The 25,357-nt window shown below is 50.1% G+C and overlaps 12 protein-coding genes across 12 annotated transcripts; 8 read left to right on the plus strand and 4 right to left on the minus strand.

Annotated features, from left to right (window-relative positions):
- Positions 1-6,397: 6,397 nt before the first annotated feature.
- PC9H_010721 (uncharacterized protein) lies at positions 6,398-7,422 on the plus strand (the record flags this gene model as incomplete). The annotated part of the gene is made up of 7 exons (XM_036780214.1): positions 6,398-6,460; positions 6,522-6,612; positions 6,673-6,885; positions 6,946-7,025; positions 7,080-7,175; positions 7,241-7,313; positions 7,364-7,422. The coding sequence occupies 7 exons, from the start codon at positions 6,398-6,400 to the stop codon at positions 7,420-7,422; spliced, it is 675 nt and encodes a 224-aa protein (XP_036627597.1).
- A 340-nt stretch (positions 7,423-7,762) lies between these two features.
- On the plus strand, positions 7,763-9,081 carry PC9H_010722 (uncharacterized protein; the record flags this gene model as incomplete). Its single annotated transcript, XM_036780215.1, has 7 exons — positions 7,763-7,808; positions 7,866-8,088; positions 8,142-8,215; positions 8,272-8,581; positions 8,631-8,678; positions 8,729-8,921; positions 8,971-9,081. The coding sequence occupies 7 exons, from the start codon at positions 7,763-7,765 to the stop codon at positions 9,079-9,081; spliced, it is 1,005 nt and encodes a 334-aa protein (XP_036627598.1).
- A 550-nt stretch (positions 9,082-9,631) lies between these two features.
- Positions 9,632-10,259, plus strand: PC9H_010723 (uncharacterized protein; the record flags this gene model as incomplete). The annotated part of the gene is made up of 2 exons (XM_036780216.1): positions 9,632-9,968; positions 10,033-10,259. The coding sequence occupies 2 exons, from the start codon at positions 9,632-9,634 to the stop codon at positions 10,257-10,259; spliced, it is 564 nt and encodes a 187-aa protein (XP_036627599.1).
- Positions 10,260-10,506: 247 nt separating this feature from the next.
- On the minus strand, positions 10,507-11,073 carry PC9H_010724 (uncharacterized protein; the record flags this gene model as incomplete). Its single annotated transcript, XM_036780217.1, has 2 exons — positions 10,507-10,601; positions 10,710-11,073. The coding sequence occupies 2 exons, from the start codon at positions 11,071-11,073 to the stop codon at positions 10,507-10,509; spliced, it is 459 nt and encodes a 152-aa protein (XP_036627600.1).
- An 804-nt stretch (positions 11,074-11,877) lies between these two features.
- PC9H_010725 (uncharacterized protein) lies at positions 11,878-13,170 on the plus strand (the record flags this gene model as incomplete). The annotated part of the gene is made up of 2 exons (XM_036780218.1): positions 11,878-12,622; positions 12,680-13,170. The coding sequence occupies 2 exons, from the start codon at positions 11,878-11,880 to the stop codon at positions 13,168-13,170; spliced, it is 1,236 nt and encodes a 411-aa protein (XP_036627601.1).
- A 539-nt stretch (positions 13,171-13,709) lies between these two features.
- Positions 13,710-14,600, minus strand: PC9H_010726 (uncharacterized protein; the record flags this gene model as incomplete). The annotated part of the gene is made up of 1 exon (XM_036780219.1): positions 13,710-14,600. The coding sequence occupies one exon, from the start codon at positions 14,598-14,600 to the stop codon at positions 13,710-13,712; it is 891 nt and encodes a 296-aa protein (XP_036627602.1).
- Positions 14,601-16,451: 1,851 nt separating this feature from the next.
- PC9H_010727 (uncharacterized protein) lies at positions 16,452-17,749 on the plus strand (the record flags this gene model as incomplete). The annotated part of the gene is made up of 5 exons (XM_036780220.1): positions 16,452-16,653; positions 16,714-16,772; positions 16,830-16,914; positions 16,971-17,012; positions 17,067-17,749. The coding sequence occupies 5 exons, from the start codon at positions 16,452-16,454 to the stop codon at positions 17,747-17,749; spliced, it is 1,071 nt and encodes a 356-aa protein (XP_036627603.1).
- Positions 17,750-17,775: 26 nt separating this feature from the next.
- Positions 17,776-19,253, minus strand: PC9H_010728 (uncharacterized protein; the record flags this gene model as incomplete). Its single annotated transcript, XM_036780221.1, has 8 exons — positions 17,776-17,965; positions 18,074-18,146; positions 18,205-18,386; positions 18,442-18,459; positions 18,512-18,563; positions 18,619-18,707; positions 18,758-18,959; positions 19,013-19,253. The coding sequence occupies 8 exons, from the start codon at positions 19,251-19,253 to the stop codon at positions 17,776-17,778; spliced, it is 1,047 nt and encodes a 348-aa protein (XP_036627604.1).
- Positions 19,254-19,963: 710 nt separating this feature from the next.
- Positions 19,964-21,591, plus strand: ARC1 (G4 quadruplex nucleic acid binding protein; the record flags this gene model as incomplete). The annotated part of the gene is made up of 9 exons (XM_036780222.1): positions 19,964-20,137; positions 20,190-20,285; positions 20,345-20,765; positions 20,830-20,867; positions 20,921-21,022; positions 21,074-21,130; positions 21,188-21,290; positions 21,349-21,408; positions 21,467-21,591. 9 exons carry the CDS (start codon positions 19,964-19,966, stop codon positions 21,589-21,591), a joined length of 1,176 nt encoding a protein of 391 aa, XP_036627605.1.
- Positions 21,592-21,835: 244 nt separating this feature from the next.
- On the plus strand, positions 21,836-22,533 carry PC9H_010730 (uncharacterized protein; the record flags this gene model as incomplete). The annotated part of the gene is made up of 2 exons (XM_036780223.1): positions 21,836-22,423; positions 22,480-22,533. The coding sequence occupies 2 exons, from the start codon at positions 21,836-21,838 to the stop codon at positions 22,531-22,533; spliced, it is 642 nt and encodes a 213-aa protein (XP_036627606.1).
- Positions 22,534-22,920: 387 nt separating this feature from the next.
- On the plus strand, positions 22,921-23,764 carry VMA11 (v-type proton ATPase 16 kDa proteolipid subunit 2; the record flags this gene model as incomplete). Its single annotated transcript, XM_036780224.1, has 7 exons — positions 22,921-22,977; positions 23,034-23,046; positions 23,104-23,186; positions 23,242-23,317; positions 23,384-23,496; positions 23,562-23,647; positions 23,710-23,764. The coding sequence occupies 7 exons, from the start codon at positions 22,921-22,923 to the stop codon at positions 23,762-23,764; spliced, it is 483 nt and encodes a 160-aa protein (XP_036627607.1).
- Positions 23,765-23,903: 139 nt separating this feature from the next.
- PC9H_010732 (uncharacterized protein) lies at positions 23,904-25,165 on the minus strand (the record flags this gene model as incomplete). Its single annotated transcript, XM_036780225.1, has 2 exons — positions 23,904-24,524; positions 24,578-25,165. 2 exons carry the CDS (start codon positions 25,163-25,165, stop codon positions 23,904-23,906), a joined length of 1,209 nt encoding a protein of 402 aa, XP_036627608.1.
- Between the last annotated feature and the right edge of the window lie 192 nt (positions 25,166-25,357).

Consider the following 25,357-nt stretch of genomic DNA (forward strand, 5'->3'; position numbering starts at 1 on the left):
TTAGTCGCCTTCTGACGTTTGACTGCAAGAGGTCGGGGTTGTTGCAGTGTGGATGTAGAAGATTGCAGAACTTCACGAGGGATAGATGGCCCTTCCCGTACTGAGTGTTCAATATTCTCTGGCGTTATCGAAGGTCGCTTGGTATCCCTTAATTGCTCCTGAGGCGTCTCTTCAGCAGGTCTCTTCGTACCCCTATTGTCAGCATTTGTAGGGAGTTGGCCGATATTTGTGGTTGAGTGCGCTTGGAGAGCTTTGTATTGATTCGGCGGTACGAGGTCATCAGGGATCACTGGATTGGGGACCGTCGATTTCTTCGACGGTACTGGGACCCGGGGTGTAGTTGCTAGCGTAGACGAGGTAAAGAAAGAGGTGTCAACCTGGACGAATTACGATCAATGCCACAGGATCCTGGTACTGTTACACGACGTACGTCAATCAAAAGCTCCCGTTCGCGTGCGTTCTGGACAATAGAGGCCCAAGTTTTGTCGCTACGCTCTAAAGTCGCTGCATTGCCTAGGACGAAGACAGAAGATCGCGCGCGGGTCAAAGCCACATTCATCCGCCTAATATCTGCCGGATTGTCAGTCAAGATTGGGCCAGAGCAAAGTTAGAAGGTCACCTGCGACGAATCCGACACGTTGTAGGCCAGGACCAGCCCTAACACAAGAAAGGATAATAACATCTTTCTCCTGACCCTGGAATCCATCTACAGTATTGAAGTCAACCCACTTCGCTACATCCCTCCCAAAGCGACGTTCGAACTGCGTTTGTAACTCGCGAAGTTGGGCCTTATACATCGTCACAACCCCAACTGAGAAGTTCTGTGAACTGAACTCCTGACGAAGTCGACCATACAAAGCAACAGCCACCTGGCATTCGCTGATGTTCTTCTGGGACTGGCCGACGAGTTCTTCGACACCGCGTTTAATGTCGAAAAACCGGTAGATACCAAATTTCGGATGAGAATGCCAAGGTTTCCCTGTCTTTTCGGCCATAGAGGGTCCATCCTGTAGCCGGCCATCATAGAAGACGCGGCTAGGAAGCTGACTTATCTCTGGATGCATCCGATATTGTATGCTGTGGGGCGATAAGCCAACAGACTGGGGAGGCAAACGACTGGACATACCTTAGCAAGTGCACGCGCTCAACGTTCTGCTTTTGTATCCGGACAAATAGGGACTGGCTATATCCTAAACGTGTCGCCTAACGCCTTGTCAGCTTCAACTACCTTAGACGAGAGCATCTTTACCTCTTGAGAAATTACGGTGGGAGGTAGCTGGTTTGAGTCTAAAACGTGATCAGGTGGATGCAGATGGCGAGCTGAGTGTCATACATACCGCCAACCAATACACAGTGATGAAATGGGAAATGAAATGGTATGAGAGAACTCAATTCGATGGCCTGAGCTGCTTCGTCGATGACAACCAGCCCAAAGTCGCAGCCCTGGATGCTTTCATGGCCAGTTCCTGAGAGAGTAGAACAAATAACGTGGGCCTCATTGATGATTTTAGTGACAACGCTACGCCGCTCTGCGTCAAATGCATGCCTAGTGGACGTCCTTTTCTGACGGGCAGCGCCGAATTCCTCTTGGTGTGTGCGACGTTGGTTGTTCAGAGAAGTTAGCCGTTGACTTAATTCCGCCAATCGGATTGTGTTGCCCTGTGCAGCCTCCATCTCTTCTCTAATCTGCCGCTCTGATGCCCTCAGTCCGTGTAAACTTGATTGGACTCGCCGCATGTTCTCGATGGATTCGTCGAGTGCACTTTGCGTGGCACCCATGGCTTCGTCAACCAAAGAATGCAACGATATATCCTTGACAGCGTTCGAGATGGCTGTATCGGCACCTATTCGGATGACCTTGTAGGTTGTCCCTGTAAAAGAATCCTTGATCCTGCGGGCAACTTCGTCGATGGCGGCGTTGCTGGGTGCGCAAATCAGAATTTTTGGACCAACCACAGGTGTTTCATTTGAGCGTTTGGATGCCCCAGGCGTCTTTATGGGCTGTGGTTGCTGGGATAAATACCGCTTTGTGAGGCCGCAAATGGTTGCCGTCTTCCCTGTACCTGGGGGACTTTGGAGAGGTCGAGAGGGGTGAAATAGTCCAATCAAAGAACGTACCCTTGGATGAGAGAGAGTCCAGAAGAATTGAGCGAGGATAGGATTGCAATAGCTTGAGGTTGATTGACCCGGAGCGACGTCATGGCACTATCAATATCGCTCTGTTTCGGGTTGGCCAGAGTTGGGAGACGCGGCCACAACAACAAGTCCTGGAGACCATAATACGGTAGAGACACAAGTGCCGCGTACTCGCGATTAATTGTACTCAAACTGACGCACCGTCAACGCACAACCGAAACAGCTGAACAACTCGCGAACATACCTGAAAATCCGAGAGATGTTCCAAATATATTTGCTGGCGTCAATTTGTAGACCAGGATCGTCGTGTTTGTTTGCAAAGTAGCATCGTACTTTGGCGATAATGCCACTCTCGTTCTTGATAGTAGACATGGCACGCGCCAGGGTAGACCGATTGCTGGCACGGTTCGTCAATAGAACGATATCGGTTTCCACTACTCTCCAAGAAGGGGGGACGTCTCCGCGCAATAAAATATCGATGTCAACACAATCATTCACATTGTCCTTCCCCTTGATGCTGCATTCCATGTTCTCCATAGATTCATCTTTAGACCGCTGAAACTGGGCCCAGCATTCCCTAAGCAATAAAGGTTCGAAAACTCGAAAATAATGATTATAATCATCGAATTTATCGGGGACAGAGAGTTGACTGCTTCGTGACCTTAATTGAGGGGGCTCAGGATTCTTGTCGTCAAAAGACCAGCACAAGATGGCTCGATGCAAGGGCCACAAATCGGGATTCAGCTTCTTGAATTTGCCTTGGTTGGCAGGCCGCTGCACGGGCCGATGAACAACTCCAGGTATATCGATGATTTTGATGCTGCGCTTCTCCGCGGTTTTTTTGGTGGAAGCCTGGCGTTCTTGCTTGATGAGTGAGTTGATACCTTTGCTATCATTATCTTCGTCACTGTCGGGGTCTTCTGAAGAGGAGTCTTTGACTTCATGCACTGCACCCGCAGCCTCGTTCTTTGGTTCCGTACGAGGTCGTGGTTTTGCGACATCAGGTTGTCTAGAAACCGTCGAAGACCCAGATGCTTTACGGAATGGGTGAACACGCGTGTCGTCCTCAAGTTTGTAGCTCGAGTAGTGAGCCGTCGAGGACTGCCGAGCCGCTTCCCTGACTTTAGCTATCTTCAATGAACTTGCGACTGGCTTCGTAATTTTGGCCTGAACAGTTTTAACCACGGGATGGGGTGCTTTGCGAGGCGCTGACGAGCCTGATACTTTGGATTTTTCGATTTCCTTGGGGGGAGGGCTGGCAGAATCGTCATCGTCATCGAAACATTCTAACAATGCTTCTAATTTTGACAGCCGCCCTTTGTCAAGGCGAGTCGCTGAGCGATCGTTCTTCCGACCATCCGAAACGACCTTTCGTAATTTCACAAGGCCGTCTTCGCTAGGCTCCGTGTCGGTGGTCCGGAAGCAATCCAGGACGGACTCAATAAGAGAAAAGGATTGATACAACAACTCCTCATCCGTGAGTCTGAGCCATTTGGCGAGCTGGGGTAAGAATGCCTGTAGTTCGGTAATCATCTTCTTTCGAACATCCGCGACCTTCTTACTGTCAGCTGTCGGGTCCGTCGGGTTCGCAGCTGATAGAATAGCCCTTTCGAGAACGACTCGCTGGGCCATCAAATCGCGGCCAAAGATGAGGGCATCTCGCATCCATTCGACCATATTGTTGCTGTCATAGAATGTCGCCCAAGTCCGTGCATAGGAGAATATAACACAGTTGGCTCCAACCATCGAAATCCATAAGTGCAGCAGGGCAGAGGTCATCTCGCCTTTGCCCCCAGCCTTGAGAAACTCTTGGCTATGCACAAGACCGTCTAGACTGGAGCACAAAGCCTCCACAACGTCGGTAAAACATCTAACCAAGCCAGTGGCGAGATTGCATGCATCCGGAATGGAATTGGCGTACTTCATGAAACTGCGCAGGAACGTAACCAGAGCATTGGTCGTAGGCAAAGGGAAGTCGCGTAGCAAAGCTTGAAACCCCTCCGGCCGACCATCGACATCGAACGCCGCAAAGATGATAGATTGGGCAGACTCGCTGACCAATTTAACGGGGGACATCATCGTGAGTATGAGGTTGGGCACGACGTCTTCCGTAACGCGGAATAATTTTGAAATGTCGGCGGAAAAGTGGGCGTTGGTGTATTTCGTTATGGCTTTGGAGAAACCAGAGTGAATAGCGAGGAGGTGAGCATTGATTTGCTCCATGGCGTGTCGGTCGTTAGGTGTCAGAGGTGCTACCTTTTTGTCACGGCGATATCCTTCCAACGCGGGCTTGTGCAAAGGAGACAGATGCGCAGTTGCGGCTACGGCTTGGATCATCAACCCATAACTAGCGTGGTCGTCAACTTGCAGACATCCAAACGCTCTGTCCCAGTACGATTGTCGAAGCATGGGATAGATGTTAGACGCATTTTTCCCGAAGAAATTCATCTTGATACTTTGATTGAGGCAATGAATATCTTCCATGAGTAGGGATTTCACGAGTTCTCGGGATCCCTTTCGTGCATCCTCCCACTTGCCATCGTTATACGCTCGATCAAAGGCCACAGCAATGATCGCTTCGGAATGAATATCAAGGACATTAAGGACAGTGTCCAGGCGCTTTGCGACCTCAGGGGCCTTGTCTGAGGACTCAGCGCTTGCTTCGACAGCCGCAAGCGACCCTCGATAGGCAGCAGTGAGGAGCTAACATACGTGATCAGAATTTGGTAATGAAAAGAGGAGAACCAACTAACTTGGACAGCAGCTAAGAGTATGGCTGGTCGAGAGTCACGGAATCTCTCGTGCTGCAGCTCTTCGCACATAAAGTCCACAGCTTTGGCGAGTGTTTCGCCATAGGATGGAACCTCTCGGACCGCGTGAATGAATTCCGAGAAGTAGCTCAGAAGCCACTGAGGACGTTCAGCAGAAGACAGTAACTCCAGGAAGCTATCGTTGTCTTTAACAGCGTCGAAAACAACCAAAGAGTATTCGGATCTCTCTCCACGCCATGTATCTCGCCCCAGTCGCTTGAGGAGAAACACAAACGAGTGGAGAACATAGACAAATTCTACGAGAAATTATCAGGTCAAACACAAAGGCGCAGGGAGCCATTCAACGAACGTGGACCTGAATCATGTAGGTGAGCTATAATAACTCGGCGAATGTCAACAGTCTGGCCACTAGAGGGCAGTAAGGCTCCCGTCGGCAAGTGAGAGAGGAAATCACGGAACCCCTTCCAGAGTTCGACTTGATCCGTAGTGAAGAAGGAAGGGTCGGGTGATGCGGTGTCAAGAACATCCACTAATTGTGTAACGACTTGTTTATACGCTGGAGCAAATTGGGCCAAAGTCATCGGGATCTTCTGAGAAGTTAAACATTGCCGCGCCCACTCTCGAAGCTGTGGATTCTTATGTACAAGGAGCGGGAACAATCCCACGGGAGGCGGGTTCAAAGGCCATGCAGAGAACCGGCGCGTAGGTGGATTCGAGTCGAGACGTGCGAGGACCTGAGGGTTCTCGAGGATAGTTAAGTTAGAAACCATTTGGTAGATGCAGTTAGAATCGTCTTGTGCGGGAGATTCCAAGATGATAGAGGCCTGCCACCCCTCGAGGTTCTGGAAGAAAGCGTCCATTGTTTGACGAGGGTAAGCACCGAAGTAACTAGCAGATACATCAGCATTCTTGGTACAAAACGAGAGGCAATCGAACACACGTGTCCCTAGCTGTAACTTTGGCCTCTTCCAGCCCTTTAACACACCCTGCACAGCCCAGTAGGCATTCCTTTAGTTTATTGAGCCAAACAAGCACGCTCTCGCTATCGTATGCGCGTAATCGAAGCAGAAATGTGGCAGCGTCGATTGTCAGCGGCGAAGCTTGTTCGCAGAACCAATGTGGCGCGTCCTGTGTTGCTTCATGTTCGATCAAGTACTTATATATGAGCTGAAGGTCGACGTCCGAGCAACCATTGTTATCGACGGGTGTGTCGCGAAACGTATTCAGGCGTTCTCGAACGGCGCGCAGGTCGACCGACGGCACAGGTGCCATATAATAATAGAGGCGATTCTACGCGTCTCTCTGTCAGAGCGGGGCCTGGAGCAGAAGTTGGAAGTACAGTCGTGAGTGGTCAAAGTCAAGAAGGGAGTACACTGACTCGTTTCGAGTGCAGTAATTTGAATCTGCTCCCGTGCTCCCGTGACTTGCTGAAAGTCAGTAGCCCCTGAATGAGCCTCTTTGTTGCACTTGACGACAACAGCTTGACTTCAATGGACGCGAACGATCTTGAAACTATCAACGCTTCGCTTGACTTTGACAGCGATTTAAGGGAGGTACTTACAAGGACACTGGCTACACCATACGCCGTCATCCCAACCCTTCCCTCTGCACTAGAAAATCCGCGATCAAGTAACCGTATTCGACAAGAAGACGCGAACTATGGTCGGATTGTTTAACAAAATACATTCAACCCCATCCGACGAAAGTACCTGACCATTTTTCCTTCATACCGAGGGAATAAATCATCTTATCTGCGTCGCTGTAGTCCCTAAGCTCCTTGACACAGTTCGCCCCGTCCTCTCATCTTGTGCAGTGATCACCGCTGGCTTTGCGGAAATAATACCACAGGACCAGTTCTGGAGATGGAAGGACATGTGGTCTAATTCACTTCGAACGGCGGTCTTTGCTGCCACACTGCTGCAATATCTCACGGATGGAACGTTGATGCCCTTATCAACAGTCTCATCTAATCTCGGCAGTGCGTAGAAGACAACGTTATGATTCCTTCAACTCGCGCTGACCACGAATTCTGCCCTAGTTCAAGAAGAATGGGCTGGCCGCTTTGTGCTGCCAGCCGAGGATTATCTGCATGGTTTGATCAGCCTGGTCAATGAACTGGTGAACTCTCAGATCTTCAAGATCCTCGTCTTCTCGGAATTGATACTCGATTAGTCCCGCCTTGCGGTCAACGCCGTAACGCTAGGCAACTTTCAAGAGCCTATCAAAATCTCACTATTTGTGAAAGAAATCTTCGCGGGTTTCGCCCAGGTGGGTGCTTTGGCCTAATTCCCCCGCATCGTTGCTGAAACCTCCGCCACTTATCTCTTACCCAGCTGAACCTGAAGAACGATACCCTTCGTAGAAGATATGATAGCCTCAAATACGATATCAAGAAAATCGAAGAAGGTACGTGGATCCAGTGCTGGTTTCTACCGCGAGGGTTGATCCATACATAGTTGTTTATGATGTATCACTACGAAAGTTGGCTGCTCCGAATCAGCCGACTCACCCATAGGCGCGGTCGCTACTGTTGTCGTTCAATGCTTCGTGTATGAATATTTGTAGTTACCGCAAATTGTATTAGGCCCTGGCCCGATTCGCTGTACATAGCATCATTGTAGTGATATAAAGATATCAAAATGCGATACAAGGTCAGTAAAGTCTTTAGAAGGTGACCTTGTGGTGAACAAAGAAGCTCAAGCGCCGAACCCATGATAGCGCTGAGTTTGAATCATACTTACGTTCTACGTTCAACTTGTTCATAACAGCTTCATGTTGGCGCACCTTGTGGCTCACTGACCCCAGTTGAAAGCTGAGGCGCAGTCCCTATTTCTGCATACGAACTATTATACATCATGGACAGGAGGCGAATGATATCCAGTCGCCCCGCTTCCTCGGAAGGTCAGTCTTCTCACAGTGGCTTCATCTATAGCTCCACTAATAGGCCATCCTTAACAGAGATAGACTGTTGGTCGCATGCCGTCTCAGGCCTCACAGCTCTTACGACGCTTTATGGCAACCCATCTACAGCAGAGACCATCGACCGTGTCAACCGACTGATAACGACTTGGCCCACTGATGACCATATACCCGCGGAGGGACTCGACAGCGTGAAGTCCAACTACAAGAAACTTGAAGCTGGCCTTCACGATATTCAAGACACCGCGACACGCGAGGCTAAGTAGGATATGACGAGGCGCCATCTGTTCATGCGCTGACAAACCTTGATCCCAGGGCGATTGAGGAAGCCATTGAGAGACTGAGCGTGCTTATCGCTCTACGTCAAGCACCTGAGACTCTGCCTCCAGGTATCAATAAACGTTAATGTGTATCTTCGGCTGTCCTCTGAGTCATTTACCCTTAGAAAAACGGAAGCGCCCACGAGGCACATCTCCCGCAGCTCTGGGGTCTCAAGCTACTTCGCTTAGTAACGGCCGTGGCCCCTCCATTACTCTTCCCCCGCGTAACTCGGTGGGGCCAAATCAACCTATACCCTTTTCTCGGGATCCGAAAGCTCGCAGAGAAGCCTTGGCTGCACAACTTCCCCTGCAAGAAGGCCGAAAAGTTGCCTTCCATCCTTCAGCCGGAAAAACCGGAGGTGTGGCCGCCGATGCAGACGAAAACACCTGGATTTTAGCCGTCGTGACTAAATGCATCAATGCCGACAAAAATCGGTAAGTAGCATCAAGCGTACGTCGAGGAATAATGCTGATCCAATCTCAGCTACGAAGTGCAGGATGCAGAACCTCAGGAAGACGGGCAACCCGGAGTGTAGGTCAATCTCGCCCTGTCTTCCTACGCCCATACTCATGTAGATATAGCCGGTATAACACAACCTTGAGAGCAATTATTCCACTTCCAGATCCGAATGCACAATCTGGTAGTGCGTCACACATTGGGGCCTATCAAGCCTTTCCGGCAGGCTCGACTGTGATGGCATTATATCCCGACACCAGCTGCTTCTATCGGGCAGAGGTCGTCGCAACACCCCAAAACATGCAGCCATCAGGCAGAGTCAGTGGGCTCTAATCTGTTGTTTGCTTCGCTAACCACGGTTTCATAGAACGCACCATCATCAAAGTACATGCCCACTTATAAACTCAAATTTGAAGATGACGACAATCAAGAGCACGCTGTCGCTGCTCAATGGGTAGTGGAATGGCCGGGGAGTTGATCCTCCGATTCGGATATGTACAAGAAGTTTGTAACCCCCTGCGCGGGATTTTTCTGCCTCTTTGAACTCACACGACATTTCAATCTCTCCGGGCGACTCGTAACAGACCAGTATTTTTACCGTCAACCCTAGATCGAGTCGAACCCAAGTTGAACCAAGACAAGATGCATAGTTAGCAACAAAGTAACAAATCAACATCACTCTCAGCTTCCACCTCATTCCGGAGATCTCGCATCTGTTCTGTGCATGTTGATGGTTTCGCCACGGATCGCTCATTGCTCCTACAAGGATCAACTGTTCAACGTTCAATGCTCGGTTCAACACAGTTCGCCTCGGGGCTGGTGTTGACTGGTGTTTGTTCTCGAGGCTTCTAGAAATTACCGGCCTCCTAACAATCATCTCAGGAGCACCAACGAGTCAATGACCATTTCCAGAGCTTTCATTCATGTTCTAGCCGATACTAGAAACACAGAAATCAGCCTATATAAATGGAGTGAGTTCTCCGTCTCTATCCACAGTACACTCACAGTACACTAACGAACTGACAATCATGTCGCTTGCACGCCACTTCTTTCGCGAATTCCGCCCATTCTTCCGTATGTTCGAGGAACCACTAACGCGGTCCCCCGCATACTACGGCTCACCGTCTCGCGCATTATTCGATGACCCCTTCTTCCAGTCAGCAGGTTTCGGTTTATCCAGACCTGCGATTGATGTGACGGAAGAGGGCAATGGCTACGTTGTCGAAGCCGACTTGCCTGGCGTGAAGAAGGAGAATGTTGAAGTTAGGATCGGTGATGGAGGTAGGAGCTTGACAATCGAGGGCAAATTTACACGCAGGTCCACTGCTCCTGAAACCGACGCAACTGCTCCAGAAAATACCGATGGTGAGTTCACTTCTCATTAGTAATACTTCCAGTTGTGCCTGATTACTTACTGCCGCCTACCTAGCAGCTCCTCATGAAACAAACGCTGTTGTTAGCCAGCCGACTCAGCCATCGGGCAATCAAATTTCCACTGAACGAATTTTCACTGGAAGCTCGACGTTCACTCGCACTGTCTGGCTCCCGCGTCCAGTTGATACACAAAATGTTGCCGCTAAACTTGACGATGGCATTCTGACCGTTCGTGTGCAGAAGGCCGAAGATAAAGCTAGCGTTAGGATCCCCATTGATTAGTCGCTTGTTATTATCCTGTATATGTACCACTACCATCAGCAACTGAGCAATGCGTAAGGCAATGAAATTCATTGTGTTCTACCGCCACTCAATTTTCATCGGAATTTGGAGTCGCTTCTTCATTGAGCATCGGCCCACTGCGGATTCCTGAGCTATGTAAGCCCCAGGCTCCTAAAACCATCCGCTCGTATCGTAAGTTTTTTTCGAGCACGTGACGGGCGCTAAGGCGCCGTAAACAAGTACAACGTCAAGCGTACTCGAAAACTTTCGCGCCGACAGGATCAGGAAAGACTCTATCCTTCTGGATGCCTTTAGTCATGGCGCAGGTGGATGGATTGAGGCCTACAATGATCGTTGTTACGCCATTAAATTTGCTAGGTAAACAGAACATGGCTCAGTTGTCTCAGGTGGGTATTCGGGCTATTGCAATCAGCAGTGAGAATAATTCACCAGCATTATGGATCTTCTCGACTGCCTCTCCAACTTTGTACGCACGAATTTGTTCCTCCGTCATAGTCTTCACATTGAAATGGCCGTTATGTACTTTCAATGACAGCTCAGCCACTTCCTTCGTACACCGGCGAACAACCGACTCCTTCGCCTTATCAAAGAACACTCTTGATAAGCTCTGATGGCTCTCCATGGCTGTCAAGATCTTGGGTGCGTACTCAATTATGCCGGCAGAAATGCCACGCTGATCCTCGCCGTTTGCAGTATTGCAAAGGAACAGTAGAAAGACTTCACCAGGGCTTGTATTGAAGTCATCACGAAGGGTATTCAGCACATTGTTCAGTTGCGGGGTGGTTAAAACCATCAGTTCAAGTGTGGTTATCAAAATTCCATCAATAGATTTATATCTGTATCATATATCTACATCACTGATTGAACAGAATATCTACGTTGGACATTTGTGGTGATACGGTGGGTGGATGTGCAGCGCAGGAGATAACAATTAGGGGATGGCTTAGTGTTGCGTGACTTATCCCAATTGGTACTAATCGAGTCTGCCGACGTCTGCCGTTGGATAACTGTCACAAGTGACCACTGGGTTGCAACAAGCGGGCTGGGAACAAAGTCGGCGTTCTCGGTCGCATATTTTGCCAGCCGCTCTATCGAAAGTTTTCGAGTACGCTTGACGTTGTACTTGTTTACGGCGCCTTAGCGCCCGTCACGTGCTCGAAAAAAACTTACGATACGAGCGGATGGTTTTAGGAGCCTGTGTAAGCCCCTTCGTGGGATCCGGATCAATCATCGGCGCCGACTCAGCGCCCCCATTGAGCTCCACCTACAACCAAATACTTACTTGGAAGTAAAAATACCGGTACTGTAACGACAGCGCTGACCCTGTGCTAGCTTCTTCATCTAGATCTTCATCTAGACATCCGTTGTTCATAACCGGAGTCACGGCGAGGGCACCGCATGTCCCTAACTTTGCTCAGACTCGGCAAGAAATATGAAGCATTTTTTGAGAATCGCACACGCCCTCCGGATCTGGGCCCATCATGACGAGGCATGGGGCTGAGGATCTAATGATAAAACCTGCCGTCGCTTCCAGTTTTTTTCTCTGGTTTCCTTCTATCCCACTTTCACCCAAGCCTCTCAAGATCTCAAGACTCATATGAAACAGCTGCCCAACGAATTGATCCACCAGATGATTGGCCTCCTCGACGATATCGGGGACTTTCCTACCCTCTATGATTGTTCCCTCGTTTGTCGCGTATGGAACGACATATGTCGTCCGAAGGTCTTCCGCAGAGTAGTGGTACGGACCGATAACTTCCACACTCGGTTCGGCTTCCTCCATTTCACCGCCTCCCACCTCAGCAAGTATATCGTCGACCTGACCATCCAGTGGGACGAGTGCATCCTCACTACCCCTGGATGGATGCCAGACTGCCTCCTCCGACTCAAGAGCTTGCAAATCTTACGCCTTGGTAACTGTCGTTCTGCGCCTCCACCAATCGTCCCTGCGCCTTTTGCGCTGGCTATCCTATCTCTGATTGCTAGCGTTCCACTCAAAGCACTTTACCTGGAAAGCTGGAGCTTTCTGAAGGATGCCTCTGACTTGCTGTATAGCCTTTCCTGCTGTTCATCGACCCTTGAAGATCTGTTCATACAAAAGACATCCTATGACCATGGCACGATAGTAGATACGGGAACGACGAGAGTACCCCCGGTTCAAATACATTTGGAATCGCTTCGAAGGTTGCAGCTGTTCGAATGGATCGGAAACGCTCCGGTTCCCCCAACCAATCTCATCGAGTGTCCGAACCTCGAACGTTTGGAAATTACCCGTACGCACGCAGGACCTTGGGATATACCGTCGTGGATTCCGGCTGGATTGTCCGAACTCATTCTGCATGGTACGTTTGATACGGTAATATTTTTCACGGCCATTGCCCGCTCATTTGTGAGTCCAGTGGAGCCCGAGACTTGGATGCCCGGCTTGGGGACTTCTATCCGTCCCTCTCGACTTACCATTGACGTAACTAACCAGGGATATTCGATCGCCTCATACCTCGAGGTTATGGAATGGGTAGAGGGCTGTATCGACCATCACATCCCATTTCCTGATCTTTTGCGGCATCTCACCGTCAAAATCAACACCTATCCTCGCTCGTTAGGGACGCACCATTCCCCCGAGCTTGAGGATTACATAGCCATGTCTGGGGCCCTTCAGCAAATCCACGAGCGGCGAAGACTGGAGCGCATCACCGTGAACATCATATACACGACAGACGATGAGGGCACCGGGGTAGATGGAGAACTCGAGATCACGAAGTTGGATGTGGCTTTTTCCCAGCTGGTGGATACAGGTTTATTCTATGTTACATTCGAGTGGACTGACGGACGCCAACGGACGCTCATGCACCATGTCTTTCAAAGCCAAGGGGCCGACTCTGCACCTTAAGAGAGCCTCAACGTGGATACGAACTTGTTACCTTGATCTAGGCCTGCTAGCTCCAAGGCCTGGGGTCAACAGCTTTGGCTGGACCAAGGTCAGTCAAAGCGTCTGCATCGAACCTCTTCTAACATCGAAGCACACCAATCGGTGTCTCCCTTTCGTACGATTGGACCAAGGCAGCCTCTATAAACGTACTGACCACGTGTGGACCCCTTTCCGTGACCCGGACCCCGGACCCCCGAATTCTGACTTGCTGCATGAGCTCGACCGGTTTATACAACCGACACTGGTCAACGCAAAAATCCATAGCCCAACATACACGCTACGTCCCAACGTTGCTCTAGCGTTACTGGTACGCGAACAAACATGATACGTATCATATATAATCCTGCAGTGTTAAGCTGTATCATCATTCTAGAACTATTGCGGATATATCATCTGATGGAAAACAAGTCGTACGAAGGCGACCCTGGTGGAAGGCATATCTACAATCATCGACACTATTAATTTAAAGATTGTCACGTTCTATGCACTGTATATACTCCTCATAGAGGGGGAATGTGTCCTGGCCAGAACGCCGCACCATTGCGGTTCTCCCTGTACCATTGTGCATCGTGACTGAAGAGCACTAGTACGTTTGGGAGGCCCCAAAGCTCTCTAATTCGAGAAATGTGCAGTTCCGCCAATTCCCTGTCTGAGTGCGCACACCCGTGTGGTCCAAACGCTGGGTGGCCAACGCTTACTTTCGCTTCCCCAGTAAAAAGCTCCACGAAGTGAGCACTGTCCGCCGCAAGATATATCCACGCGCCGTCTACTGAAGTGCGTGCTAGAACATTAAGATGTCCGGGAAGATGCCCCGGGGCATCAACGATGTACAAGCTACCGTCTCCCCAGTAGTCAAACGCTCGAGGGAACGGACCGACTGGGGTCCACGTGTCCGTCTTGAGGAGCTGCGTACGATGTGGTGGTAGTAGATCATGGGCATACATGGATTCTTGGTCGATAGGGTAGCCCGTGCGAAGCAGGGTCTCAGTCTCGTCTCCCAAGAGAAACGTCGCTTTCGTGAAAGCTGAAGGGTCACCGGTATGGTCCCAGTGAATATGGGAGAATAAGACTGCTTCTATATCACGGGGGGAGAGATTTCCCTTTGCGAGAGAATCTATGATGTCTTGGGGGACATCTATGTTATAGTCGCTGATCCAATTGGAGGTGACTGGCGGGTATCCGGTATTCAAGTCTTTGCGAATACCAAGGTCGAAGAGGACTTGCCTCTTAGACGAAGCATGGGTGATTAGGAAGGCAAGAGAAGGGACCTTCGTAATCTCGTCTGGCTTTTCCGTAGTAATGAACATTGCGTCTGGGAGGTCGAGGAAGCCTGCATCAAGGGCTGAAACCTCGCAGAACGGTTGGAGTGGTGATGGTGAAGGCAGGCTCATCGTGTAGACACACTCTGTACAAACGGTCGGTAAGTTGGCGTACCATGTTGGGGAAGGTGGTGGCGCTTACCTCCGAGAGAGGGGAGGATCGAAGCGACGGCTCTTGGAACCCTCCTACCACGCTTTATATACAACACGAGCCATGAGCCAGTCAAGACCTTAGCGGACTGGATGATGAAGCTTGAAGCTTGAAGGAGCGCCACCGCTTTCCATTGCTGTGATGCTCATCAAGACTAGAGAGGAAGAGTAAGAGCTTGTTGGACAGATCAGATAGAAACGGGCTTGGGATGAGAAACTACCAACGGAAGAAACGAGGTAGGTGCGATGGTCATTTCGTCCCGGGAGTGGTGGGACCCTCCTGTTGATGCGCAAATGTTTGCAAGGAAGGCCAAGATGTTTCAAAATATCGACATCTCGAGATTTCGCTGTAAGCTCTCCGATTGTCACAAAGTTTAGTTAGAGCGGATACATTTTCAAGTCGGTTGCATACCCACATGATGAGTAGAAGCAACGGACTGATCGCGACTCACTTTCAGGGACGACCGTGACAAATGAGGCCCGTAAAAACGACCGTATAGCTTGCGGGTCATCGACCATCCCAGCTGATGCTCTGCGACTTTGTTTTACGAGATTTTCACGATGTTGAAGTCTCCGGCACTCCTCTCGTTCGCATTCACCACGAGGTTGGTTACCGCTCAGTCAGTTCATTACCGTGTTTCGACTAATAATGCACTATTGTCTATCTCTTAGGTTGCTGTCAGACAGTTGACAAACCGCGCTTGGTGGTATCGCCACCGACCAGAACACGGCCAATTGTCTGAGTCCTTCAGCCCTTATACCCCTTGCGCTGAACGGAGGGAACGCTTCCATCGTCCAGCCAGTCGATAATTGGTTGGCCGACTTATGTCCGCAGGCGTCATATTCCAACTCAACGCTTGAAGCTGCCACCCGCAGCATTATAGCAGGCTGCCATGCCGAATTTCTCAGTTTCGGGCTCGATTCCAATGACATGGCCGTAACGGATAGACTGGTATCTATCGTTCAGCGATACTATCCTACCTTCCGCAGCATTGTGTGTCTAAAAAAGTGCGCATCCTCCGTTAAGAAATATGTTGCTCCGATCCGTCTTTGGATTTCTCCACGCTTACTTGGGATGATTCAGATGGAAATACATCTTTGGGCATCAGTCAGAGCGCGTCGACTGCTGGCTCTGGGGCGAACAATGGCGCACTTACCTCGTTCTCATCTTCAATCATCGGTGTATCGATGGTCATGACTGCTCTTGTTGCTCTTGCGCTCTAGATGACATGTCGATTTGTCTGAGAAAGTGTTCGGTTGCGTAACATATTGTGTGACTACAAACTGGACTTCACAGTCGCTTTGACGAAGCTAAATTTCCAGTGTTGAGCCAGCCACACGAGGGGTTGCAGTAGGATACTTTCCACTTCTCTGGGCCTAGCTGTCCCCAACCTCCAGAAGCGCTCTTCTGGACGTCAGTTTTCCGATGCATTGTTTGCATACTAGATTTGCACACAATAAGACTCTACAAGCAATTAGATAGCTGCATACTTTGATTCGACCATACTTTGCGTATAGCAGCTTGCTATCCCGTCCTCCTGTTTTAGAAGTACTTTCTGACTGATTCTGAATTGGCAATTTCTGCTCGTCTCGTCTCTCGATGCTATGATTTTGATGGTCGAAGGTGACCACCCCGGTGTGCTGCGTCCTTGATATCTTTACACTGAGTTGTGGTCATGGCCCGAGTCCTGGGAGCTCTCCCCTGATGGCGGAATGCGTCAACCGGGGGAAATACATACCTTCCTCAGCGTTAAACTGCGCGTCCCAAACTTCATGGCATCTCCAGTACTGCTGTTGCCTTCCTCAGATGGCTTTGATTTCGACGACTCAGAAGCCGAAGAGGGCGTCGACCAGCTCTACTCCGACACAGAGGACGATGGCACCACACCGAAAAAGAGTGCCGTAAAATCAAACAGACCTGTCGGCGACACGATTCTCCCCCAGCAAAGGCTAGAGAACATCATACAGAACGACGGTCGGTTCGCGTAGCCTACCCCACTACCTTGATCCTACTCACTTGATGTCTGCATGACAGGAGTGACAGGAAGCCTAGCTCTTTCCAAAGAGGCTTTGTTCTTGGTCTCACTAGCTGCGGTGCGTTTGATGCCCTCGTTCTAAGCGCGAGAATGCGTGCTGAAGCGACTTGGACAGGAGGAGTTCATCAAAAAGCTTGCCCGAGCAGGCAGGCAGCAAGCTGATGCGGGCAGAAGGAACCTAATCCTCTACCGTGATATGTGTATGTTGGGTTGTTCCGTCCTTACCTGCGCCACGGAGCTGAGTATCGGGCTTTAGCAATGGCGACACAGCAATATCAAGAGTTCATGTTCCTACGCGGTACGCGGTATCCTTTCGTGTCTCATTCGGTCAAGTGGTTGACTGTGGTCATAGACACGATACCTTGCCCTATATCAATTGTGGAGGCCCTCCAGCTGCGAGAAGCCAAGGAGTTGGAAGCTATTGAAGCGGACCCAGCCATGGTGGGCGCACCCTCAGTCGGACCCTCAGCGGCGCCATCTATCGTTGCTGCCTCAGCCACCCCCTCAGCTGTTCATTCAGACGACCAGAGTATCTCCTTCGTACCAAAAGCCAGCTCCAAAGAAAGAACCACCACAAATGGCAGGTCTCACAACGGTTCTTCAAGCCGATACGAAGAGCGGTCATCATCCTTGCAAATTGACGACGTATCTCAAAGGAGCGCTTCTCGTACCGGTAGTATAGATCCCGTTCCCGCTGCATCGTCGCTGCGCTCTAGGAGACCTGCAGGAGACGAAAGGTTGAGTTCCAAAGCGCCGTCCCCGTTACCATCATCATCGCGCAATAACTCAGTTGGCCTCAACGGCCACTCTCACACGACCACCCCAGCACCAGCAGGTGAAGACGGTATCAAGATCAAACAGCAGTCGCCTCCGTACGATCCCCAACGGAACGGCAACAACTTGCTCGGGCCAGGGCAACCGCCGCCGTTGGCAGGACCTGCTAGCGGGTTTCTTCAAGATACCAAGGGACCATTTGTTCGTGGTGGGCAAATTCCTGGCAGGACTATATACTCACAGGATCGTCCCCCACAGTGAATCGACTACTATTACTATCATTGTAACTAATCATATTTGCTTCCTCCTGCAAAGTTGTTCGTGACTTTACCCAACAAGAACTTGCCATATACAACGGGTTTGTATTCCTTGGTCTCGCCGTTGGGAACCGTAGATGGCTGGGCTGATTTGATACGAGCGGCTGCTGCTAAAGGGCTGATATTGGCGTCGAAGTTGGGCTCGAAGAAGAAAGGGATCCTAGAAGCAAGATTAAATGGTACTTTATGAGAGGACTACAGACTCACGAAACCCTACAAACCGTGATCATTGTCAGCGGTGATTACGTCGAGTACTGAGGACACATACCGGTAGTTGGAGCTCCTGTGTATCACTCGGTGCAACGTCGAGCGGTACAATCCGTTGGTCCAAATCTCCCACACTTTCGTGTACCATACATCATTGGCCACATGCATTGGCAATGGAACGACGATACTCACTTTCCCCAATGTTGCATACCACACACCCGGGTATCGGATCGGCCGTTATCCAGACACCCTCTTCACCTCCTTCTTCGGAGGGCAAACCGTTTGTGATAGAACTGGTGCCATTGATGATTTCTGCAGCCCGCTTGGGGAGGAAGACCTGGAGCGCGTTCGGTGTGGGGTCTGCATACAAGAACCTTCCAGGTTCCATTCAATAATACGAAATCAGTGCAGGTGATTGAAGGCAGTTACGTGAGGCAACCGTAGTCTCTGGCGGCACTGTCAGCTATACGCATGCATACGTGCATCAAACTGGCGTTACCGATGGGCACCGCATGAAAAGCCATCGTGGTCGGTAGGAAGTGGAGGATATCCTGGCACAAGCGTAAGTTCCTCTGAAAGAAAGAGAACGACCACATAGCGGCAGACCTATGATCCGCATAACCCAGAAACTGTCATCGACCTGACCCCGTAGTTGCTGCCATTCATCCGGAGTCATGCCCAATCCAAGGGCCATCCTGTACGCCGTAATTTAATCTGGCTATGATGGACCAGCCGTGGCACTCACGCTTCCATCACAATCAGGCCAAGTGCCTTCATCTTCCCTATCCATTGCTCGTATTTCTCTTTGAACGCAGGGATCGTCGGCCATAAATTCTCCCCCCAGAGTGGTTTAGATTTATCAGGATTCTCAACCGGACGATAGAAATCGATTCCTTCATGGTTGTCTGCTTTACCGTTGGTTACATTCTCCTTCAAACGCGCGTAGCCTAATGAACGCATGAGACACGGTCAGCATGCCTCATATATCGCAAGAATTAACCTCTAGCTTTGTCATTGCTGCCCAGTGAAATCTTATCTTTCTCTTCCTGAGCTAAGGAGAAGAAGCTTCGGGCCAATGTTGTAAGTTCCTCTGGCTCGGACGGGTCGGCGTAGGCAGATATGTTCAAATAGAAGAAGCCGTAGTTCAAGCAGGCGCTGTGTATTTCAGCTGCAGTCGCCTCACGGACTGATGGATCCGAAGACTTGAGGAAGGGGCCGATGTCGATAATCGGGAGAGACATAATGAGGCCTGTAAGAAACGATCGTCGATCGGACACCCTCAAATATCAGGTGGACAGTCGTATCTGCGTTGGCCTCGTTGAGCCCGTTTTGAGTTCCCAATCACTGATTTTCGATGGATATGGAAAGGGAATCTGGAAGCCAGTAATGATCACAGTACCACTCATAGAAATTCTGTAGTCGAAATAGGTATCACACATTACCATAACACATCGATGTCTTTGTCCTTTCACGATATATTTCAGTCTGGAAGCACGGAACTTAGTCTAAGAACGCGCAGGAACGGTGGAGATGCCCTCAAGTATTGATGGATTCGGGATCAGTACAGGCCACTGACACCAAGGTTCCCCTGGGCACTGATCCGGATCGCCTGATTATGCGGCCACGTCGATAAGTGGTGGATTGATTGGTGCGAGCAATTGGGAAGTTGACGAAGGCGGATATCAATCACGGAACAGCCAGTAATCATTTTGACCCGCGTTGTACCCGGAAGGAGAAAATGTCGAAATGAACGAGTCTTTTGAGTATCTCTTGATAAGATAAGATGAGTTGAACAGTGTTTTTGATCGTAGATAAGATAGCGAACTAGTCAGGATCTCTGCTCATGTGCACCATTATTGCATCTCGAAGTTGTCTTCGCGCGATACACCCTTTCCAGAATCCCGTCCATCGATATAGAAATTTTGGAAGGACACTCTCCACTATCAACTTCATGTCGCTCAAAGCTGCCATCGACACCGTAAAGTCACCAGTAAAAGAGCTTCTGCTCAGCGCGACCCAAGATGGGAGTGAACTCGCAGGCTCATCGGAGAAGGATCAGATAGAGGTCGTCAGCTGGGTTGAGAAGGTCGGACGCGAGGAACTCGCAGCCGACGCCTCCTTGTCGGTACGTACAGTGTTCTTGACGCGATCCGGGTTACCTGTTGACGGTTCCGCAGGAGTTGAACTCGCAGTTGCTGCAGCGGACGTACGCAGTCAGCAATTACTTGACCGCAGCGGACGTCGCGCTTTACGGTGCATTGCACCCTAACATCGTGAGTATATATCACCGGTCGTTCTATGGTGCACAGTTTTCTCATTGTTGCCGACCTAGTCCAAGCAAGAACCCGCGAAATACTACTCGACACCTGCCTTGACACGCTATTTCGACCATATTCAGTCACAGGCAGTTGTCCGACAAGCTGCTGAAAAACTTTCCCCCGATTTCGCACTAGTATCATTCGACTTTGACTCTGCACCCAAGCCCGAACGCACAGTCGAGCCTTCCAAGAAGAAGAAGAAAGCGGATCCCGTTGCTGCCGAAGACAAACCGGCTCAGGCTAAGGAGGCTGCAGCAGCAGAAGCGTCTTCATCTGCCCCATCCGAGCAAGGGAAACAGCAGAAGAAAGAGAAGAAGGAGAAAAAGAAAGATGCTGGTTCTGAATCGGCAAAGAAGGGAGCTGCCGCAGAGCCTGCTGATGCTGGCGAACCTGTCCCGTCTATGATCGATTTGCGCGTTGGACATATAGTGGACAGTGCGTATCTGCTCATAATCAATTCTGACATGCATGGTTCCATACTCATCGCCACCCTCCAAAGTAAAAAAGCACCCGGATGCTGATAGCTTGTATGTTGAGGTGGGTCACATCGCTAACTCATGCATGCGACACCCTGAGTAACGACGCAATAGCAAATCGACCTCGGCGAGGACACTGGCCCACGGACTGTCGTCTCTGGTCTGGTGAACTATATTCCAATCGAAGAGATGCGCGACAGGTACCTAGTTGCAGTGGTACGTGAACTCTAGTCATGATGTGGACCCGGAGCTCACTCTTGATATTAGTGCAACCTCAAGCCTGCTAACATGCGTGGTGTCAAGAGCTTTGCTATGGTGCTATGTGTGCGTCCATATCCCTCTTCCACCATAACCACGCTCCCGCTCACAATATCTATGTAGGCGACCTCAAAGGAGGGAAAAGAGGGGGGTATTGAAATTGTGCAGCCACCAGCCAACGCCAAAGTCGGTGACCGAGTTTACTTTGAAGGAGCAGAATTCGAAAGTAAACTGCATATCTACCACACACTAATTTATTGCTAACAAGCTCTATCATCCGCCAGATGCTTCCCCCCTTTCGCAACTCAATCCAAAGAAGAAGATCTTTGAAACTATACAACCTGGTATGTGAATCTCTCTCACCATGGTTGGCGTATCTAACAGAAGCGTGTCTGTAAATAGGCTTCACGACTCTGGATACAAGGGAGGCGGCTTGGGTGAATCCTACTACCAAGACTATACATAGGATACGGACGAAAGATGGCGTTTGTGTCGCCCCAACTTTCGTCGGTGCATCTTTATCGTAATTTGTGTGCTACATATTGGATTCGAGTTCAATGGGAGCACTGGTATCAATAGAATTGATATATTAATAGTTTTGCATAACCTGGGTGCCGTGAATTAGTAGTGTCTAGACGTTAGATACTTCTTGGATTCCCGGTGGACTGGTGGGCCCAAAGATAATAAATTCGGTAAAATTAGTCGTCGGAAAGAGCAGAGTCGATTCGGAACGCGGTTATTAGCGCCCAAGTCACACTCAGAATTCCGTCCATGCTACCTCGCTCGCGGTTGGCCCATTCCCTACGCTCCTTCAGCACCTCGACGAGGGTACAAGCCCACGTCTCTCACATTGGAAGAGAACCAATAAAATTTCCCGAAACCGTCTCTCTCTCTCCTTCCACTTCATGCATAACCGTTAAAGGCCCACTGGGGACCACGTCTGTCCCCTTACGGCCTTATATGAAAATCGACTTCCCGCAGAATGACACCATGACAATAGTGGTGGAAGACCCGGAGGTTAAGGAGCAGAGGGCTATGTGGGGGACGACGCGTACTCTCATATACAACGCGATCGTTGGGATGACGGAGGGATTCACCGTCCCGCTGTATCTCGTTGGTGTGGGTTATAGGGTGATATTAGAGGACGATCCCAGAGGGAAGGCAGATGGAGGGAATGGCCAGCGACTGAACATGAAGCTCGGATACTCGCATCTCGTCTATGTGCCTGTACCCGCGCACATCAAAGCAGAAGTCCCGACGCCTACGAAAATTGTACTCTCGTGTACGGACAAGCATCAACTCGGCCTCTTCTCCGCCAAGGTTCGCGGTTACAGGAAGCCTGAGCCGTACAAAGGAAAGGTATGTGCTCCCCCCTGTTTCTTTGCTTCCGGGTGCTGAATTACTTTCTTTCCAAGGGTATTTTTGTCGGCAATGAGCAGATTCGTATCAAGAGTGTCAAGAAGAAGTAGTCAACTTCGCCCTGACCGTACACATTGCTTCAGCGACGCGCGCAGGAACATGTGGCGAGTGCAGTCTACGCGTCCGCTTCGTAATACCTACATACATGCATTTTGGTAATTCAAAAAACTTCAAAGTCCCTCTCGCGGCGTTGAAAATAATTGAGATACGAAAGCCTACAGTTCGTAGAGAACTCCGTTGCGTAGATAGGTACCACGGCACTACAGTCCATGGTCGTGCAGGATCCCGAGGTAAATAAGCGCCCAAACCGTACTCTGATCATAACGGAGCAGACCTCCTCAACGACGACGGTGACCTCCGCTACACACGCCGTCTGAATCTCTGAATCTCTGTTTCAATCGATTCTTCGCTCATTTCAACTCCTTCTATCCGCCAAGATGTCGTTGTGCCCACCGTTTGCACCTTTCTTTGGTTTTGCGGGCGTTGCGTCAGCGGTGAGTCTACTATGATGCCTTCATGTCGAGCGCAGGTCTAAATACGTGGAATCAAGATGATATTGAGCAGTACGCATTGTACTCTATACTTCGTCTTCTGGTCAACTCACTCTAGAAATCACGTAGCTGTGGGTGCTGCGTACGGAACTTCCAAGTCAGGAATCGGCATCGCTGGTCTGGGGACATTCAGACCCGAGTTAATCATGAAGGTACACATTCAACACCATCGACAATCTAAATGAATGCTTGACAAAACTCCGGCAGGCCCTCATCCCTGTAGTCATGTCTGGTATCATTGCCGTATACGGCCTCGTCGTGTCAGTGCTCATATCAGGAACAAGTCAGTCACCTAAGCTCTGCTCGTCATTGATACGAAGAGCTCACTTGCTCGTATTTGCCTTTGCAGTAAACCCTGGCAATTACTCGCTCTTTGCTGGATTCGTCCATCTTGCCGCTGGCCTGGCTTGTGGAATGACGGGGCTTTCGGCAGGATATGCTATTGGCTACGTGGGCGACTCGGTGCGTTTGCATTTGGTGTATTGCATATTGCATATATCGCATACTTACAAAGGCTCCATACCCAGTGCGTTCGCGCATATGTCAATGAATCGAGGGTCTACGTCTCTATGATCCTCATCCTCATTTTTGCTGAGGTTCTGGGGTTGTACGGGTGAGTTCCAGTCTTAGTCGCGTCTTCCGAGCGTAGTCCCGTACTGATTCTTGCACACGCAGGCTTATTGTTGCGCTGATCATGAACTCCAAAGTTGGCCTTGATATGTGCAAGTGATATACCAGCGTTGTATATTTCCCATAAAATATCACCCTCTTGCTAGTCGACTATCGCAGGAACTGCTCATTTGACATTTTTACCAGTCTAGGTATTGCAATAATCATAACATCTTTTGCGCTCCCTGGTTCGCCACGAGTTATTTCGAAGATGCATCAACAATGACCTCGCTGGACGGAATCAAACCGAGCCGGTCTCGTGTCTCAATCACCTTTGACCGTAAGAACTTTTCGCCCTCCTTATCCATCGTCTGTAGTATCCCAGCATCGCCTCCCAACTCGGCGCGGACGGCGTCCATAATCAACTTAACGCCCTTCCAATGTTCCCCCATGTTAGCCCAATCCCGAACTTGGTGACCAGACCATACGCTCTTCAGTCGAGTGCGTGTGGCCTGTTCTGCGGCTCTGGTTTCAAAGGCCTCCCGTTTGCTGAAGAAATCTAGAGCCTCGCTGCGGACCTCTTGATGATTACCGCGAGGCCGGAACTTTGTCCTGGTTCCTCCTACATCAACTTTGGACAGTTCTTCGGCCCACCGGACAAAGTCGTGATACATGGCTCGCTCTTGCTTGACTTTGGAAAACCCAGTACCGGTGGATCGAAAACGAGTAGGATCGAATAGCCTGCTCCCTGCTATCCAACGGAAGACTTCCTGTCGCGTGCCGAAGCTGGTCAATGGCAATGTCGCGGAAATCCCCATGAAGCGCAGTATATCACTGAAGTCATCAGACAAGTGAAGCGGGCTATTTGGTGGGTCGGGCATCTGTGAATGCTTTAGCGGGACAGAGAATGAGTTGATTTGCACTTCCTACAAACCTTCAGGCCGTGCACCCCAAGATGCAAGCCATGATTACGGATGATGACGCCCAGGATCATGCCCATATCACCATGAGAGTTGAAGAATACGTTCCTCTTCCACTCAGCTTCGTCGGGGCAGACGTGTACATCGACTTGGTAATATAGTTCTCCGTCTTTCTCGATCTCTTCTCCGTCTTCTTCGTCTTTGATAGCTAAGAGATCCATCTTCAGTTGCAGGCGGCATTCCTCCTCCTTGCTTCCGCACCCTAAGGTGGCCCATTGCCCAGGGGCGATTGGTACAGCATAATTAGATGTACGATACCCGCCCATGAATATTGAGTGCCTCGCGCCTATAGCTGCGTGCACGATATCTGGAGACACGGTATCGGAGTTGTCTGCTGCGAGCTCTGGCTTCTGCTTGGGATGCGCGACAATGAGGTCTAGATCACCATAGTCTTTCTTCTCTGGCGCTTCGATGGGGACTTGAACGAGTTCGTAGAGCTTGGATAGCGTTGTCTGAATACGGGCCTTCAGATCGCGGTATACGGGAGGGGGCATGCGAGGGAAGGCCGAAGGCTGGAGATTTTTGAACGCTTTCCCTCCCATGGTGGTAGCGATTGAATCGATTCGTGAGACATCTGTGAATATAGTATACTTGAATGCCAAACCTAATCTAACTTCAGCCTGCAACTGACTGGCAGCGAGTCATTAATCATTGATGAAAGCCACTGGAAGGCTGTACCCCTAAGTAGTGTTTGGATCTGTTTACCGTAGTTCAGTTCGCCCGTCACTTTACAG

This window comes from Pleurotus ostreatus (genome assembly GCF_014466165.1).
Source record: "Pleurotus ostreatus strain PC9 chromosome Unknown scaffold_8, whole genome shotgun sequence".
Classification (NCBI taxonomy): Eukaryota; Fungi; Basidiomycota; class Agaricomycetes; order Agaricales; family Pleurotaceae; genus Pleurotus; species Pleurotus ostreatus.